At 44.7% G+C, this 16,995-nt stretch overlaps 1 protein-coding gene across 2 annotated transcripts in view; it reads right to left on the bottom strand.

Annotated features, from left to right (window-relative positions):
- The window catches only part of LOC129701509 (protein diaphanous homolog 1-like), a 168,510-nt gene extending 162,223 nt beyond the window's left edge, over window positions 1–6,287 (bottom strand). Inside the window, exon 1 of one of the 2 annotated variants that reach the window (XM_055642739.1) lies at window positions 5,795–6,287. In XM_055642739.1, the coding sequence (XP_055498714.1) occupies window positions 5,795–5,896 (102 nt within the window). In that variant the 5' untranslated portion in view covers window positions 5,897–6,287. The remainder of the gene's footprint in view (window positions 1–5,794) is intronic. The other variant, XM_055642740.1, reaches the window with a different exon arrangement.
- Between the last annotated feature and the right edge of the window lie 10,708 nt (window positions 6,288–16,995).

Genomic DNA, 16,995 nt, shown 5'->3' with positions numbered 1-16,995 from the left:
AGCTGATTCATCTCAAGGGTCAATCTTAATTCTCATTACCAAGGTTGATCTGAAATAAAGGGAAGGCACAGGAACTGCGGATGCTGGAATCTTGCATGTAACGCAAAGTGCTGGAATAATTCAGTGGCCTGGCCCTACTTCATCTGAATTGAAATTGTCTTTTCCTCCTTTGAGAAATAGGTTATTTTACTTTAAATATACTTGATTAATGCAAACACTGCAGGACCCATATGTGATCAATATATATATAATTCCAGATCTAATTGAAATCAGGATCAAAGGAAGTACAGTAATGAATGAGATAATGGATTTGATATGCCATTTTATTGCAGACCTCATTGCAAGGAGCTTATTTATTCTGTGCAGTTTTAATAGATTCTTGAGGATATCCTTGAGAATATGCACACTAAACAGTAAAACATCTACAGACAGGTACATGCTTAGGATAGGTTTAGAAGGCTATGGCCCAAACGCAGGCAATTAGGACGTGTAGATGGGGCATGTTGGTCGGCATGGGCAAGTTGGGCCAAAGGGCGTTTTCACACCCTATGACAAACTAAATCATTACTTCAGTTCAGTATAACTTACTTTGCACAAGGTGCAACCCTCACAGTGGCGGCGCTGCCCTGGCAGCAGCGGCTCGCCTGCAGTCCGTTGGTTTTTACTTTTTTGTATTGTTTTTTTTCGTTTTTGTCTAGTTATGTTTTTGGTTTTTAGGCTGTGTTTATGTGGTGAGGGGGGTGGGGGGTGAAACGGGGGCTGCTGTCACTCCCTTCGGGGGAATACGACCTTTTGTCGTATCCCCCTTCTTTGTCTCCGGCAGAGCCGGCGACCTCGGGACTCTGGAGGCAGCTGACAGGACTCGTCCTGGGCTCGTTCCCGGCCCAGCCCGGGATGGAACGGTGCTCCCGTGAGAGCAGCATGGTGAGGGGCTGGAGTGGCCCAGCCTGAGGGAGGAACGGCACTCCCGCTGGAATGGCCCAGCCTGAGGGTGGAACGGCACTCCCGCTGGAGTGGCCCAGTCTGAGGGTGGAACGGCACTCCCGCTGGAGTGGCCCAGCCCGAGGGAGGAACGGCACTCCCGCTGGATTGGCCCAGCCCGAGGGAGGAACGGCACTCCCGCTGGAGTGGCCCAGCCCGAGGGAGGAACGGCACTCCCGCTGGAGTGGCCCAGCCCGAGGGAGGAACGGCACTCCCGTCGGAGTGGCCCAGCCCAAGGGAGGAACGGCACTCCCGCGGGAGTGGCCCAGCCCGAGGGAGGAACGGCACTCCCGCTGGAGTGGCCCAGCCCGAGGGAGGAACGGCACTCCCGCTGGAGTGGCCCAGCCCGAGGGAGGAACGGCACTCCCGCTGGAGTGGCCCAGCCCGAGGGAGGAACGGCACTCCCGCTGGAGTGGCCCAGCCCGAGGGAGGAACGGCACTGCCGCTGGAGTGGCTCAGCCCGAGGGTGGAACGGTACTCACGTGAGGGCGATCCGGTCCGGGGGCTGGGACGGTGCTCCGGTGGCTGGGACGACGTTCTGGCGGCGGTGTCCAGAGTCCTGGGTTCAGCCGCGGGCCGGCGGCTGCGTGTGCTGGACTGGAGGTGCGGCGGCTTCGACCACCCCGGGCCGCAGTGTTTGAACCGGCCTGTTCGCGGGGTTCGGTGAGCTGAGGGACTGTTTGTACCATCGCCCGGTGGGGAATCGCCTCAGCGCAGGGGGAGCAGAGGGAGAGACTGCAACCCTAAGATTTTTGCCTCCACCACAGTGAGGAGGTGTTTGGAGGACTCACTGTGGTGGAAGTTAATTTGTGTTTATTGTTGTTATTATTGTATCATTGTATGTATGACTGCAGGCACGAAATTTCGTTCAGACCGTAAGGTCTGAATGACAATAAAGGAAATTCAATTCAATTCAATTCAATTGCAGGGGTACAATCTTCCAACAACTAGTGACAACAGAAACAAAGAGAAATGCAGCAAAAGTGAAATGCAAAATAAAATTCAAATGGATATGCAGGGAGTGGCGGGGTACTAGTCGTGTGCAGGCAGAGGAGTTTAGTTTAACTTGGCAATGTGTTCAGCACAGACATTGTGGGCCTGTTGCTGCTGTATTGTTTTGTGTTCGAAAGGTTACAAGCCTTCACCTGGAACCCCAATCAGTTTCCACTCTCCACATTTTACCTAACCTGCCTGGTGCTTCTTCCACTGTTTGGTGCTTTTATTTTAGTTTCATTCACTACTTTGTTCTCCTATGAACCAAACACTTGGTTGGAGTTGCAACCTGAATGTGCAAAGGTAAACTCAGTCTTGATTTAAAAAAAACAATGCTGCCACTTGCAGTGGAAAGCCAACAAACTCCTCAGGCAAACTCCTCTTACAAAGGAAGTTGGACCCGAGACATTAACTGTTTCGCTTCACAAAGATGCTGCCGGAACTGCTGAGCATTTCCAGAACTTTTAAAGATTTTGTTTCCAACATCTTTGTTTATTTGTAAATTTCACTCAAACGTTTTACAAAACAAACTGAATGGCTGTTTGATATAGATTTATTACGCAAACCTCTTGACAAACAGGTTATGATCAAAATAACCAGCTGAAAATCACTACAATCAGAATCAGCATTTTGTCAATCTGTCCCAAGACTTGTGAAGAGGTAGTTATTTTCACTCCGCTTCAGCCCTGAACATATATTTTCACATACATATCTGATCAACTATTGAGAGTTAGAACTGAACCAATTTTGACATGTTTCTAGGTAATACATTCCAGATTATACCAAGCTGCTCGGTGTACCAAAAAAAAGTGATTGAAATAGTAAAAATACTTCAGGTACTCTTACTTCTCCTGCAGATTATTTTCAAATGAATCATAAAAAGTTACACATCCCATTCATAAATGTCTGTGCTGGCCAAAAAAGAGCTGGTCAGTTCAATTCCACTCCATATTTTATGAACTGTAATCTTGTATTGTGTTTTGAGGGGCTCATTTGCGTGCAATAAGTATTTTGGCCTTTCCCACCTATTCAACTGGCACGTTTCAGCCCCTGACTGCCCACCAGATAAGATCACCCTTAAAGAAGAAATATCTCAGCTCATTCTTAAATGCCCCATAACCCAAATCTGCTGTTCATGATATCCCATTCTAGGGAAACACCCATTTGTACATTCAGACTGTCTAGCCTGACAAGAATTTTAGAGGCTTCCACTGGATTCTCTCTCATTCATTTAAATGCAAATGCTTACAAACCAAGACAATTTATTCTCATCTCATGGAATAATTCTGCCATCTATTAAATCAGTCCTGTTAATACTTTGCTATACTTTCTCTTTGTAAGAAAAATAGACAGAGACTGCACACAGTACTCCATGTATGATCCCACCAAAGCTCTGTAATGTGCGGCATTCACAGCACCAAACGCCGGGTTCGCTACTGTCCTCGGGTGCTGTTTTTGTAGAGTTTCCACCTTTTCCCTGCACCAATGTGGGTTTCCTCTGGGTGCTCCGGGATTCCTCGCATGTCCCAAAGACGTGCGGGTTTGTGGAATAAATGGCCTCCATAAATTGCCACTAATGTGTAGGAAATGGATGAGACAGTGGGATAACAGAACTAGTGTGAAAGGGTGATCGATAGTCATCGTGGAATCGGTGGACCAAAGGGTCTGTTTCCATGTTGTATCTTTAAACTAAACTAATTGTAGTTAGCCATCCATTTTTCTGCGGTCAAGCACCCCTGCTACTTCCAGTAATTGCCCATAGAATGTAGCCTGCTTGTAAACTATATTCTACCAAAATTTAGAAGCAAATTTCAATGCATTAAGTTAATATAAATGCAAAGGGGCATCAAAATTGTGTTCTGCCAGTTAGACAAAGCACGTGTGGAATTTCCATTGATAACAGTCATCTGTCATCGGAGATGCTGGCAATAATCAACTTCAGGAAACATCTGTAGCGAGCTGATGAGAGTTGGTAGTTGGGGTTAATGCGCCATCAGAGCAAATCCACAACAAAGCATTCACATCGTTTTGCTGCTGTATTATTTTGCAATATTGCTTCAATTTGACAGATAATGGAGCTGCTGCCTTACAGTTCAGTGACCCGGGTTCAATCCTGAATTCCAGTGCTGTCTGTGTAGAACTTGCCCATTCTGCCTGTGACTGTACAGGTTTTCTAGTTACTCCAGTTTCATAAAACATAGAACAGTACAGCATTAGAACAGGCCCTTCAGCCCAACATATCTGAGACAAACATAATGCCAAGACCCTCTCTTATCGACCTGCACATACCCCTCATCCTTCCATTCTTTACATATCCATATGCCTCTCCTAAAGCTTTTAAAATGCCACTAACATATCTGTTTTAACCACCACCCCACTACTGCACGTTACAGGCATTCAGCCCTCTCTGTGTAAAAGATTTGCCCTGCAAAACTCCTTTAAACTTTGCCCATCTCACATTAAAACTATGTCCTCTAATATTTGATTTTTCTATCCACGGATAAAGGTTGACTGACTACCCTATCCATACCTTTCATAATTGTATATACTTCTGCCAGGAAGTTCTATCAGCCCAAATCTTAGAGATTTGTAAACTAAAATGTAAGTTGCTTTTAGTGTTAGTGAGGGTAGTTGATGGGAATATAGGAAAAAAGTGAGAATTGTGATTGTTCCTTGAGCTAGTGTGGACTTATACTGAATTGGCCTCCTTCAAGTATTAAGGAAACAAGCTAATATGACACACAATAAAGCTGCTCAATGATTCTCAATTATAATGATAAAAATACTCACGTTAAAAGACATTAAAAGACACTGCAAAGGAATTAACAAACATAGGAACAAAGTGCTGGAGTAACTCAGTGGGTCGGGCAGCATCTCTGGAGAAAAATGATTTGGATATAATGTATCGTATCGTATGTCCATAGGTTCTGCACGGGTGCAGGAGTTAGCCGCGATGAGTTGTCGATGTAGCACTTAGTGTTTACATTTTGGTATAAACCAGCATCTGCAGTTCTTTGTTTCTATGCCATGGAAGTAACTTGTTATACTCCCACCTTACTGTCATATCTCTATCTCAAGAGGTCACATTACAAAACAGCTGTCTAACATGATTTATTCAAAACCTCTGTAACCTCTTTCTGGTATAATCTATGTATGTTGTTCATGTATAATGGTGTTCATGTTACTGGATGGCTCTAATCCAACAGCAATATTAGAAAATTTGAAGCAGAAGTGTTTTAAATAAACAGGAAACCAAAGTTTCCTGATGTTTAAATTAGAAAATAAAACAATGTTTGTTAACCTGAAAACAATAAAGTGATCCACAGCAAAATAAAAACAATGTAATTTACATGCTTGGCTCAGTTTACAAACTTCGGATACTGCAGACCCCTGTACCAGTCCTAAGGGTAATTAACGATATTTGTCTAAGTTTACTAACTGTGGCATGCATCATGACAGGAGGTGAAAGGTCTTGAGCAACGTGTTAAAAAAATTGCAGTACACTTAGCTCCACTGCAAAAAAATGTTGAAAGCAGAAAACAAACCAACATTTCTTCAACAAGGAAGTACCACACACAGTTAGTTGTGTTCCGCTTTGCTAACAGTAAGAACATATCTCGTTAAATCTAGGGCATAGTAGCACTCCGTCATCAATCAACAACATTTCCTTGACTTTGGTGTGAACAACTGAGTGAGAGAAGTTAATTCCAGGGTAAGTCTCTTCAATAAGAGTCCATGACAGGTTGATAAGGGTTAGGGGTGGCTTTCTCTCTCTACCTTTTACTCCTCCTTCTTAATAGAAAAAAAGTTAAAGACTCACAAACTTGGTTTTCTTCTCTCCTTCGTCCAGGCTCTTCTTTGACTTGCCGGACTTCTCCTTGCCCCGGGAAGAACCCGAAGCCTCATTCCTCTGCCCCTCCATGACTTTGTATTTGAAATCTCCTTTATGTTTTTATACCCAGGATTTGTTTCTGTTCGCTCTTTCTCTTACGGTGAACTGTACGTGCCCTGCATGCGGGTAGCTGCTCTTCCGATAGGGTCGGTGCCCACAGGCCGGGGCCTAGGCACGGGCTCGCGGCTGCAATCCTTACGCGAGCCCGCCGGTGGCTCTAGACTGGGGATGACTTGTGACAAGATAACACAAATCTATGCGTAAAACTCCTTGCCACTCCTCAAGATAATGACTTTCCTACGTCTTCCGAGGAGAACCGGCAGAACGTGCAGGCAGCCGGCGTGTGGATGAAACGTCCCATCTAGCGACAGGCTCGGCAGATCTGAAACCGCCAAGCGCTGCCCGCCCGCGACGTGATTGACAGGGGGCGGGGCCGCAGGTATGGAGGGGCGGGGCCATTAGGTGAGGAGGGGGCGGGGTCGGAATTGCCCATTCATGAAGGGCGAGGGGGCGGGGCGCAGGTATGACTTTAAAGGCGGTGTCACGTGTGGCCGCGAGGGCGGGCGGCACGCTATAAGATCTTTGGGTGGCACGGAGCCTTCAGCAAGGAGGCGGGGCCAACGGTCACTGAGGGGGTCAGCTGGGGCTGCCAGACGGCACCAACGATCCAATAGCGATCTTTGAGCGGCACGGAGGGGGCGGGGCATAAGGTGAGGAGGGGCGGGGCATAAGGTGAGGAGGGGCGGGGCACCAGGTGAGGAGGGGCGGGGCACCAGGGGAGGAGGGGCGGGGCCTGAGCCTATTCAGGATGGGCGAGGAAGAAAGGGGCGGGGCACCTGTGTCACCAAGGGGCGGGGCCACCAAGGGGGTGTGGTCACGTGCGGCTGCGTGGACGGCGCGGAGCAGTTGGGTTGGGAAGCGGACACTAAATGCCGAAGTAACTCAGCGGGACAGACAGCATCTCTAGAAAGAAGCAATGGCTTTCTCTCTCTCTACCTTTTACTCCTCCTTTGTTTTGTGTCGAGACCCTTCTTCAGACTGAGAGTCAGGGGACGGAGTCGAGAGCTATGGAAGGGTAAGGTGTGAAAACGACAAATCAACTTGACGATGATCAGGAAAATATAGATTGTTTATTGTTGGCTCTGGGGAAGGTGACCAGGAGGCATACAAACAGTAGAATTAATCAGGACAGTGAAACTAGTTGGAGAACTAGGATGGGGATGGACGGAGAGAGAAGGAAAGCAAGGGTTACCATAAGTTGGAGACATATAAACTATTACCCCTGGGGTGTAAGCTGCCCAAGCGAGATATGGTGCTATAGAGGTTCACCTGCACCTCCTCCAACCTCATCTATTGCATCCGCTGCTCTAGGTGTCAGCTGCTCTACATCGGTGAGACCAAGCGTAGGCTTGGCGATCGCTTCGCCCAACACCTTCGCTCAGTTCGCAATAACCAACCTGATCTCCCGGTGGCTCAGCACTTCAACTCCCCCTCCCATTCCGAATCCAACCTTTTTGTCCTGGCCTCCTCATTGGCCAGAGTCCCACCGTAAATTGGAGGAGCAGCACCTCATATTTTGCTTGGCTAGTTTACTCCCCAGCAGTATGAATATTGAATTCTCCAATTTACTGAAAAGACTGTCGGGTCCTTGGACTGAGTCAGGTGGGGAGGTATAGGGACAGGGGTTGCATCTCCCACGGTTGCAGGGGAAAGTACCTGGGGAGGGGGTAGGTTGGGTGGGAAGAGATGAGTTGACCAGGGAGTTGCGGAGCGAACAGTCTCTGCAGAATGCGGTGGAGATGGGTAGATGCGGCTAGTGGTGGGATCCATTGGATGTTTCAATAATGATGGAGAATTATGTGCTGTATGTGATGGCTGATGGGTTGGAAGGTGAGGACTAGGGGGTCTCGGTCCCTGTTACGACTGGAGGGGAGGAAGAGCGGAGCTGCGGAATAACGAGGAGACCCTAGTGAGGGCCTCATCTATGATGGAAGAGGGGATCCCCCGTTCCCTAAAGAATGAGGACATCTCCCATGTCCTGGTATGGAATACCTCATCCTAGGTGCAGATGCGGTGTAGACGGAGGAATTGGGAGTTGGGGATGGAGTCTTTACAGGAAGAAGAGTGGGTGGTCTAGATAGCTGTGGGATTCAGTGGGTTTATAATAGATGTCAGTTGATAGTCTGTCTCCTGTGATGGAGACGGTGGGATCAAGAAATGGTAGGGAGATGCCGGAGCTGGTCCAAGTAAATTTGAGTGCAGGATGGTAGTAAAGTTAATGAAGTCAGTGAGTTCTGCATGAGTGCAGGACGTAACACTGATGCATTGATCAATGTAGCAGAAGTACAGTTTGTGAATAGGGCCAGTGCACGCCTGGAATAGTGATTGGCCGACGTACCCTACAAAGAGCCAAGCTTTGCTGGGGCCCAGGCATAGCTGGGACCCATGGATTTGGAGGAATGGGACAAATCAAAGTTGTTAAGGGTAAGGATCAGCTCTGCTAGTGCAGCGGAGAGTGTTGGTAGAGGGAAATTAGCGGGTTCTGCGGCCAAGGAAGAAACAGAGGGCTTTAAGACCTTCCTGGTGGGGAATGGAGGTGTAGAGTGACTGAACACCCATAGTAAAGATGAGGGGGGGGGGGGGGGGGTACAGGTGTCACTGTTTGGGGGGGGGGGGGGGGGGGCTGCTTGGGTGTCACTCATGGAGGGGGCTACAGGTGGGCAGCCGAGCACAGGTCCATGGTGGGAGCCAGAGATTGGTCAAGGATGCTCCTCCGGGAGAACAAAGGGGGGCCTGGCGTGGGGGGGGGGGGGGCATTGAGAACAAAGGGGGACCATTGGAGACTATAATGGTATGCAAAACAAAGAATTTCACTGTGACATGTCACATGTGACAATAAAAGTATGAATCAATCATTCAATCAGGTGTCACTCAGAAGATACACGTGCAGGACAAAGTGACAAGTTGTTATTACGTTCATTCCCAACGTGTAATATTGTGGAGAAAAGAACTGCAGATGCTGGTTCCTTTTATCTTCTGAAGTAACGTTGTTAGTGTCCCAGAATAGGACTCAATTCGGCCTATCGGTTTCATAGCAGCTGAAAGAGCTGCTGTCTCACAGTGCCAGAGACCCAGGTACGATCCTGACCTCAGATGTTGCACTGAATTTGTCTTACATGTTCATTCTGATGTCCTTAGTCTTGTACTCTCTAAACAAATCTTCAGACTTGTGCCACCTATGCATGTCCTCCAGAGAAGTTGAGCAAGAATTTTCCTTGAAATGGCAATCCAGCCTTCCACAACAAACGATACGTGTTCATGTTTTAATGTTCCACAAAAGAATAATTTTAATTAAAAAAATATTTCTCCAATTTTAAAACATCTTACTTTAGTGATGGTTATGCAATATTAAAACTAACTTTTAGTGCAATTTTGCTCAACATCAATGTGAAATGGATAGCTCATATGTCGGGTGTAAAGAAGGGTCCTCAACCAAAACATTGTCTATCCATGTCCTCCAGAGATGCTGCCTCACCCGCTGAATAACTCTAGCATTTTGTGTATTCTTTAGTTGACCCCCATCAGTCTGAAGAAGTGTCCCAACCTGAAAAGTAGAAACCAGATTGCCTGACCCTTATCCCTGGACCAATCAAAATAATGTATCAAGATAACGAAATTAGACATACCATCACAATAATTATTGGAAATTGTACAAGGAAGAAATTAATGAAGGATACTCCTGAATCAAGGAAAGAGGATAGACAGCCCCATATTTCCCCGAAAATATATTTTCAAGTTGATAAAGTAGTAGTATCGGGTGCTTGCTTTAATTGTAACCAGCTGGGTCATTGGAGCAGGGAATGCCCTTCACGAAGACAGAAGGAGAGAATGGTGCAAGATCCAAGGGGAAGCTACAGTGAAGCTAAGAAGGGAAACAATGTAGGGTGATTTCACGAAAGGTCACTGGATCATATATCCTCACCCACGTGACCGCAAAATTTAACTGGGGTACAAACGTCACTTCCAGTACATGATATTGATGCTAGAAACGCGTACTTTCAAACCTGTTAAAAACCGCGAAAACAGTTAGTTTTTGAGCTGTAAATAACTGTGCCAGTCGGGGTGACCGCGAGGCACAGCTATCTTACTTTAGAGTCCAGAAGATAAAGAAAAACGAAGGTAAAGACAAGAGAGCGCTGAAGGGAAAATAACAGCGGAAGTTGGTAGCCGTGCAGATATAAAGATCGAAAATATCGGGAATTATCGCGTTTGCTCACTGCATGTCATCAAAACTAAGGCATTATTGATGTTTTGATGAAATGCAGTGAGCAAACGTGAAATTTTGCGGTCACGTGGGTGAGGATCTATGATCCAGTGACCTTTCGTGAAATCACCCAATAGATGTGAGGAAACAGTGGAATATAAGAATTTTGACACTCATGATAGGAAAAGAGGGCACGGTTGGATACGCTCAAGTACCTGTGAACCTATGGAAACGAACTGCAGAGGTTGCTCCACATACACTTTCCAGCAAGTGCAAAAGATCTATGAGCAATGGTGAAAAAGGCAATTAACATGGCAGACCTGAATAAGTACGAAGAGCAGAACTTGTCTAACCAATGTACTGTTAAGTTCTATCAGGTCCCCCTTTGAGGACAGTCTATTGATTATTCTGTATCTTCTCTCTTTCTATTTTTTTTCTTGTTTTTTTTCTCTTTATGTACAACTACTACGGACTGACGCAAAACTGCATTTCGTTGTACTGATACTTGTATTTGTGCGATGACATTAAAGTTGAATTGAATTGAATTGAATTAAGTTCTATCAGGCCCCGAGGACAGTTATTGCCCGGCTACGCCAGCATCTGGGGAGTGAGGTCTATGAGTATGTGGTCCCGCAAGTTTGGGCAGAAGATGCTGCTCAGGTAGGATATGTTCGCATTGATCCAATCCAAGGAGCTCTCCAGAAAGGGGTGACACTGCCTTCGATACAACAATACCCATTGAAACCATAGGCCATTAACAGCATAGACAAGTTAATTCGGAGTGCTGGAACAAGACATCTTAGTAAAATGCCAGTCTATTTGCAACACACCAATCTTTGCAGTTCCGAAACCAGTACAGATTGGTCCAAGACCTAAGATCAATTAATGCAGTTGTAGAACCGCTCCATGCCCTTGTGCCAAACCCTGCTCACATCTTAGCTCTAATCCCAACCGAAGCAAGAATTCTTTTGAATAGTAGACCTGCAACATGCCTTTTTCTCATTGCCTCTACATAAGAACAGGCAATATTTGTTTGCTTTCACGTACATGGGCCAGCAATACAGCCTTAAGAATTCATTAACTCGCCTACCTTGTTTTCCCGATATCTACAAGAACAATTGAGTACTTTAAATTTCATAAGAAGATCTACCCTGGTACAATATGTGGATGATTTATCAGTAGCCAGCATGGATGAACCAAGTAACTGTGAAGACACTGCTCAATTACTAAATCACCTAGCGAATTTGAGATATGTGGTTTCCCAGTCAAAAGTACTGATGGCCCAAGAAAAAATATAATTTTTAGGAGTAATAATTTCGGCAACAGAAAGGAGTATAGAAAAAAGCAGACTCTAACCAATTTGTGAATTCCCGATTCCCCCCCCCACACACACACACACACTACACATACCCCATCAAAAAAAAATAAAAACTACATTAAAACGGGACAAAAAATAACAAAAAGACAGACGGACTGTAGAGGCCGCTGCGACGTGAGTTGCGCCACCCACTGGAACTATATACTTTGCATTCAGTGGCAGCCTTGTTAGGGCAACTGCAAACTCAGCACCTAACAATGGCTCACCAGAACAAATAAGAAATTTACTTATTAAATAACCCGAAGCTTCAGCTTAAGCATTGTACAACAATTAATCCGGCATCTTATCTTGTTTCACCCCAAGAGGAGTCAGAGGTGGGACATGACTGTTTGTTTATAATCAAGGAAGAGACATCTGTGAGGGAGGACGTAAGAGATGCACCTATAGAGGACCCTGACATGACATTGCACCTAGAATGGAGTGCATCCATTGGACCCTGGGGTGAGAAATTGCCTGGGTATGCTATTATAAATCAAGATGGGGAAAATGTAGAAGCAGCTGCCTTTGAGTCACCCTTATTCAACACAACAGGCTGAATTATTTGCTTTAATTAGGGTTTGCATTATCGAGAAAAATTTATGGGTGAACATTATACAGATTCTAGATGTGTATTCGGAGTAGTACATGATTTTGGACAATTATGGAGAAATGCTAACCTCGATTGCTAACCTCGGCAGGAACTCAAATATCTAATAAACAATTGGTGACAGATTTATTAATGGCCCTCACGCTAACCAGACAAATTTCAATCATGAAATGTAGTGCACACACAAAAGAGGATAGACCCGAACAGACATAGGTAATCATAGTGCCGATCAGCCAGCAAAAGAAGTATCCCGGGAACGTAAGATGGTGGTGCCAAAAATGATGAGGCAGACTAAAGGTTTAGGTAAAGGGCCCCTCGGAAAAGCCGATGCCAACCATCCAGGAAATTATTCAGTTGCAGGAGGAGGCTACTGAAAGGGATAAAGAACGATGGAAGAAGCTTGGGTGTACACTAGATTGTATGACAGGATTATGGACCACTCCGGTAGGGCAAACTTGTATGACAGATCATCTTGCAGTGTGGGTTGTAGAGTGCATGCATTATGCAACTCATTGCAGTGCAAGAGCAGTAGGAGACACTCTCTTAGCTTCTTGGTGGCATCCAAGATTATAAACATTGGCCCAGAAAGTGAGTAGCAGTTGCCTGATTTGCCAGAAATACAATCCTGGAAAAGGAGTTGGTTGGCGAGATGGAAAGACACCTTTGCCCATGGGTCCTTTTGAAACATTACAAATGGATTACATCAAGTTAGAAAAGTGCCAGCGATACATATATACTCGTCATAGTCGATGTATTCAGCAGGTGGATCGAAGCTTATCCAACACTTGATAACAAAGCGGCTACTGTTGTCAAGGTGTTAATGAAAGAAATTGACCCCAGATTTGGCATTCCTATTCGACTTAGTTCAGACAATGGTCCACATTTTATTGAGCAAGTTAATAAGGAGTTTTGTGAACAGCTGGGCATCCAGCAACAATTACACTGTGCTTATCGACCACAGGCTGCTGGACTTGTAGAAAGATCAAATCAGACCCTGAAAACTAAATTAGCTAAATTGAAGGCGGAGACCGGAATTGAGTGGATTAAATTACTCCCCATAGCTTTATTTCAAATGCGAGTCATGCCTGCAGGGAAATCTAGACTGAGCCCAGCTGAAATTGTTTATGGTAGACCCCTAAGAAAACCTTGGAACCAGAATGCGATGAAAATTATAAATTTACATCATAAGACTGCGGAGATGACCGACTACATTCTGGCTTTGACTACAGCCTTGAGAGAGTTGCATTGTAGGGTGCGAGCAATGTATGGCGAGTTGCCTTTGTTGACTTATTCTACTAAGGTGGAGCCTGGAGACTCTGTCCTTATAAAGAACTGGGTAAGAAAAGAATTGGAGGAATTCCAACAGCAACAGCAGTGAAGGTAGAGGTTAATGCATGGGTGCATCTCCACCACTGCAAGAGTATCAGTGGAAAAGTAGGCTGCTAACTTATTTTATCTAGGAATCTCTTAGGTAACATCATACTCATCGAAGAGACAAGAACAGATGCAACTGGCAGGATGGATGGAGGGGATTCACGCCTATGAAAACTCGGGAGGTGGAGACTCATCAGACAGGAATCATAGAACTACGCCTATGAAAACTCGGGGAGCTCATTGAAATTCTGAGAGATCACACAAGCACGTCATGTTAGGTTATCTGGCTAGAATTGGATTATCTTTTTGTGTTTTTGGTTATCATAGTATGATAAAAGAGGGGAATTATAATATTGGCCAATTTCGTATGTGACAAAATGGAGGATCTCTGCCTTTGCAAAGCCAACTTGTCATCTTTCTGCTAAAAGCTGCAAAGCCATGAGGCTCATGGCTCCAGAGTGTCTGGACCCTGGGAGGAAGCTAAGCACAGGGTGATGTCCAGATGTCCCCTCAATTGTTAATATGTATGAGGGTTTCGTAGAAAGAGCTGAGCCTGGCTGCAAATACATGATCAGGATTGGTTACAGAATGGGATGTTTTTAAAAAATATTGTTAACTATGTTGCGGGGTCTTTACACTGTTATCTTGTGATTGGTTAAAGCATGGAACCTTGCTCGAATTGTTTATGTTACCTGGGGAAATGTTTCTTTACTTTGGTGAACTGTCTTCCAACTAGAACCTTTTGTGGAAAAAATGTAATGGGGTATTTAGTGATTGGGTTATGGAGTTGTCAATAAATGTGTTATATGATCTTTATTTGTTATTGGCTTGTAAGGGTTGCACCCCTCCCCATGTATTTCACGCCACGGGTCCAATAGAGTATAAAATAGGGGATACCACATGGATTGAGATTGATCTTCTGGGGTAGCACTTGGGACCGTGCTGACTGCCTGGAGGTGTCTATTCGCACGAGGCTGAAGGGCTTGGACGAGTAGAGACAAGGATCGGACCTGTGGTGTTGGTTAGGTATCCTATAGGAAGTTTGTTTGTGATTGAGAATAATGAAGTTTAGTTGATCCAGTGCTTAACTCAGTGTTTTATAGAACTAGACTAACGGGGTATGCTTTAGGAACATAATTACATTATCACATGTCCCATCTTGACTAACTTCCTCCAAGCTTGAAATAAAGTTTGCAATGCAGTATGAAGGTACAGCACAAATCCAATTCATACCACCTATATTACTGTTTTCCCCTTTTTAATAAAATGTTATTATTGTTAAAATAATCATTTAGACTTTAGAGATAGAGCATGGAAGCAGGCCCTTCGGTCCTCCGAGTCTGCATCGACCAGTGATACCCGCACATTAACACTATCGAACACACTAAGGCCAATTTACGGTTTTACCAAAACCGATTAATCCACAAACTTGTATGTTTTTGGAGTGCAGGAGGAAACCGGAACACCCGGAAAAAATTCCCATACTAGGAGTGCTGGAATAACATAACAGGTCAGGCAGTATCTCCCAAAAAACATGAATGGATGAGGCTTAGGATTGGGACCCTTTTTCAGACTGAGGAGAACTTCTTCAAAGTAGGCATATCTTGTGATTTTGCAATGGAGCATTCAAAATGTAGAAACAAGGAGCTGCAGATGCTGGTTTGAAAACAAGACAAAGTGCTGGAGTAACTCAGTAGGTCAGGCAAAATCTCTGTCGAACATGAATTGATGATGTGTCGGGTTGGGGCCCTTTTGCAGACTAATAACTGATGATGTTGTTTTTATTATTTATCGTACATTTATTTGTTGTGTGGTTGCATTAATATGCCTGCAAAAAGCTGCAGCAGCAAGATTTATTTTTGTTCCAGTCTTAGTGTCTGTGACAGTTAAACACTCTTGACTCTGAATCTAGTGTCTGTGACAGTTAAACACTCTTGACGCTTTTGATATGCACTCAACTCATAGTACATGTATTATATTTATAAATCGTACTTCCTATCCAAATTTGCCTACGTTTAAATAAACATTTTTTATTTAATGTCATTTATATAATATACATTCTTTCCAGAGTACAGATGCTGCCTGAGTACAGCAGCGCTTGAGTCTTAGTTCTAGTTTTTAGAGATACAGTATGAGAACAGGCCTTTCAGCCCACTGAGTCCACGCCGACCAATGATCACCTGTATACTAGTTCTATCCTACACACTAAAGACAATTTACAAAAGCCAATTAACCCACAAACCTGTACTTCTTTGGAGTGTGGGAGGAAACCGGAGCACCCATGGAAAACCCACCTGGTCATAGTGAGAATCACCGTGCAGATAGCATCCGTAGTTAAGAGTGAACCTGGTTCTCTGGCACTGTAATGGGATTGTCCCACTTAGGCGACTGCAGGAGACTTTGCAGACGCCACTTCGTCGCCACATGTTCGCAGGTGGTTGCCGCGGCTTCGCCTTCATGGTCATGAGGAGTTCCCGCATTCTGGGAACTAGTCATGACCTCATTATAGTCGCCGCAAATTTTTCAACATGTTGAAAAATTAGCGGTGACCAGAATGAAGCCGTCATGGAGAGTAACGAGAATTCTCGTGCCGTAGGTGGGTCGCCAAGAGGTCCTAATGGGTTGCCAGGAGGCCGAAGGTTCTCGTAGGTTCTTGTACGTTGTAGCCGGTGCTGACCGGTGAATTTCATTGGCTCATTGGGAAAAAAAGCTTAAGCAGTACTTTTCAGATCCACGGATAACCGACCGGAAATGTTAAATGTCCGCCGAGCTTCTCAGCCATGTATCTCTGGCTTCTTATAAGTTGTCTCCATTCCTTCTCTCCCCCTCTTTTAAAGGACCATACACTGTGCTTTAGCCATCTTAGTTACAGCGCCAACCTTCCTGTTCATTGCGGTGTGTGTCTGTATCACCTTGGCTTTGCACCGTGTGAATTTCACTCAGACAGCGCTGGCAGTTTTTCACGCGATGACCGGCAACTTGACAGTCGCCTGAAAAATCGCCTAAGTGGGACAGGCCCATAAGGCAACTCGACCGCTGTGCCACCCCAACAAGTCATTTTTCGTAAACCAACATCTGTAGTTCCTTGTTTCTACTCATTCTGAGTACATGCATTGCAAGCACTCAAAGGATTAGTGATATTTTCACTTCTTAATGAAAATAGAAACAGCTTTTTAGCTTTTTTTTAATCTTGCAAAATGTTTGCAATGCAATGTCTTTGCAATTATACCCATAATAACATGACACTAGTTACTAATGATCTTACATGTTTTCCTAAAAAATAAATTAACCTGCCAATTGATTTATTTACTTCTGCAATTTTTTGCACTTTATCTTCTATTTTAATTAACACTTTTGCAAAGTGTCCAGTGTCATATGAAGCACATTTATGCAAAGAGATTAAAAATATCTAAATATACACATTTGTAATGTTTCCATGTTATTTTCATGTACTCAGGCTTTAAATTCATCATCAGCTCAAGGATGTAAACCCACTGCCTATAACAAGCTTAAGTGCAAATATTTAT

The sequence above is a fragment of the Leucoraja erinacea genome, chromosome 11, assembly GCF_028641065.1.
Source record: "Leucoraja erinacea ecotype New England chromosome 11, Leri_hhj_1, whole genome shotgun sequence".
In the NCBI taxonomy this organism is placed as follows: Eukaryota; Metazoa; Chordata; class Chondrichthyes; order Rajiformes; family Rajidae; genus Leucoraja; species Leucoraja erinaceus.
Note: the sequence above shows the minus strand (reverse complement) of the source record. Positions and strands in the feature narration are given on the sequence as shown.